The sequence below is a fragment of the Odontomachus brunneus genome, unplaced genomic scaffold (assembly GCF_010583005.1).
Source record: "Odontomachus brunneus isolate Ranch 3 - 2012 unplaced genomic scaffold, Obru_v1 Obru_scaffold_012, whole genome shotgun sequence".
Lineage (NCBI taxonomy): Eukaryota > Metazoa > Arthropoda > Insecta > Hymenoptera > Formicidae > Odontomachus > Odontomachus brunneus.
The window spans coordinates 2,038,070-2,039,855 of NW_022639462.1; the positions used below are offsets into that span (position 1 = coordinate 2,038,070).

The 1,786-nt window shown below is 33.8% G+C and overlaps 2 protein-coding genes across 2 annotated transcripts in view; both read right to left on the reverse strand.

Moving 5' to 3' along the window:
* LOC116840861 (microsomal glutathione S-transferase 1-like) overlaps positions 1–1,492 on the reverse strand; it is a 4,569-nt gene extending 3,077 nt beyond the window's left edge. The window contains exon 1 of the mRNA XM_032808153.1: positions 1,184–1,492. Within this exon, the coding sequence (XP_032664044.1) occupies positions 1,184–1,297 (114 nt within the window). The 5' untranslated portion in view covers positions 1,298–1,492. The remainder of the gene's footprint in view (positions 1–1,183) is intronic.
* The window catches only part of LOC116840860 (microsomal glutathione S-transferase 1-like), a 19,750-nt gene that overhangs the window by 462 nt on the left and 17,502 nt on the right, over positions 1–1,786 (reverse strand). The window lies entirely within an intron of this gene.

Sequence of the window (1,786 nt, forward strand, 5' to 3'; positions counted from 1 at the left end):
ATCGAATGCCACCTTCGCTTTTGATGACGGGGCAAAATCGACGGCATTAGCAAATACCTATAAGAATTATTAATGTGTTTTTTACAAGAGTTTTTCTCAAGAAAACATCATAAAAAGAAGAGGAAAACAAAATCGTTAATTAAGAATTGCGCGACATTAGTCGAATCTGTTGGGCATATTGCAGAGCATTGATATTACCGACTGATCTGACCTCTCAGTATATTGTTAGTTTATAACGTAATATTCACTTGTTCATCATTATCTAAATATTTCGCAAAAATCTACTTATATATACGTATTTATAGTATGAGTAATACAACATATCTTTGTAACTGTATTTTCATTGTTATGTATTTCAAAACAGCCGTGCTATAAAAATTCTAAAAAGTAATGAGAATTTTTATAAAATAAATGAATTTGTATGTACCTGGCAAAGTATATGCTTCTACATTGTGGAAACATCACGTATCTTCGTTTATAAAACTCATTATCATAGGCCGGTATTCATAATCTGATCTTATATTTAAAATCATCGTAAGTACTGCTTAAGATGTCATGAACCAATCACAAAGCCGTATTCGCATCTTAAAACATTACTTAAGATAGTCTTGAAATAAGATTCGACTATAAATACCGGCCATAGTTATCTATCGCGTGGATAACTATGAAAATACAGTCTTGCAGAATTATATCGCGTCGCATATGTGCGGATTCATGAAACATACACGTAGGTTATAAAGCATGAAAAATGCGCAATTCCACTTAGCTGGTAAGCTGTGTAGAGTTTAGCAGTTACGAGAATCCCCTTAAGAGGTCGTTGAGTTGGAATGATTCGGTGCTTTAGACGTGGAATTAAGTATGCAACCGTGACAGGAATCCTTCTGATCTTACTCTCTTAACCTTTAACACTTATACAATTAATAATCCGAGCACCAATTGATCTTGTTTTCCTCTCACAAATATTGTGTGTATATATTATTCAAAACACGGCGGTTTCTCGTACATTGCTGTATATCCTTAATTTATTTAAATAACAAATTCGATATTTTATCTTTCGTCGCTTGATGAAAGAGCAGGAAATATAATATTATGTAAAATAGAGATAACGTAGCAGGAAACACCGATTCATACCATATCTTAACGAGAGTATAACACGTTGCGGGAGGGGACTTATTACACATACCTGTTTGCGATATCGTTGACGTACAGTTAATGGCACCATTGCTAGTAATTTTAGGACCAATATACTGCCCCAGAACCCGAATACCTTTAGAATTTCCGGATTGATATCGGTCATTTTTTTCTCACTTTTAGGTACTCTTCAATTAAAATGTGTGGTGGCCACGTATGTCTTGTACTACACGTTGGAGAAAGGATTACAGAGTAGTGATCTGTAGTGGTTACACTCGCGCGTCTCGTACGCATCTGAGCGGAGAAACACTTTATCTACGCGATATATGTGCGATGAACGATAATATGTACGTCCTTAATGGAGTCGTGCAAAAAGAGAATTTTAAGTAAAGATAATTATGAATCAGCTCCAACATAAGAAATAAGGAGTCGACCAAGTATTATCATATTTTACTTATCAATGGGTATTCATCATATATGTTGTAACTGAAATATATCAATTTTTAACCGTAAATAAAGTACGAAAAATAATTTTTACTCTGGCGTATGGATCACGAAGAAATATTTTATTTAATCAATTTAAATTTTGATTCCTTTCAATCCTATAAACTATGTGCGTGTAATTCAAGAGTACATCCCAGACCACAATATCATT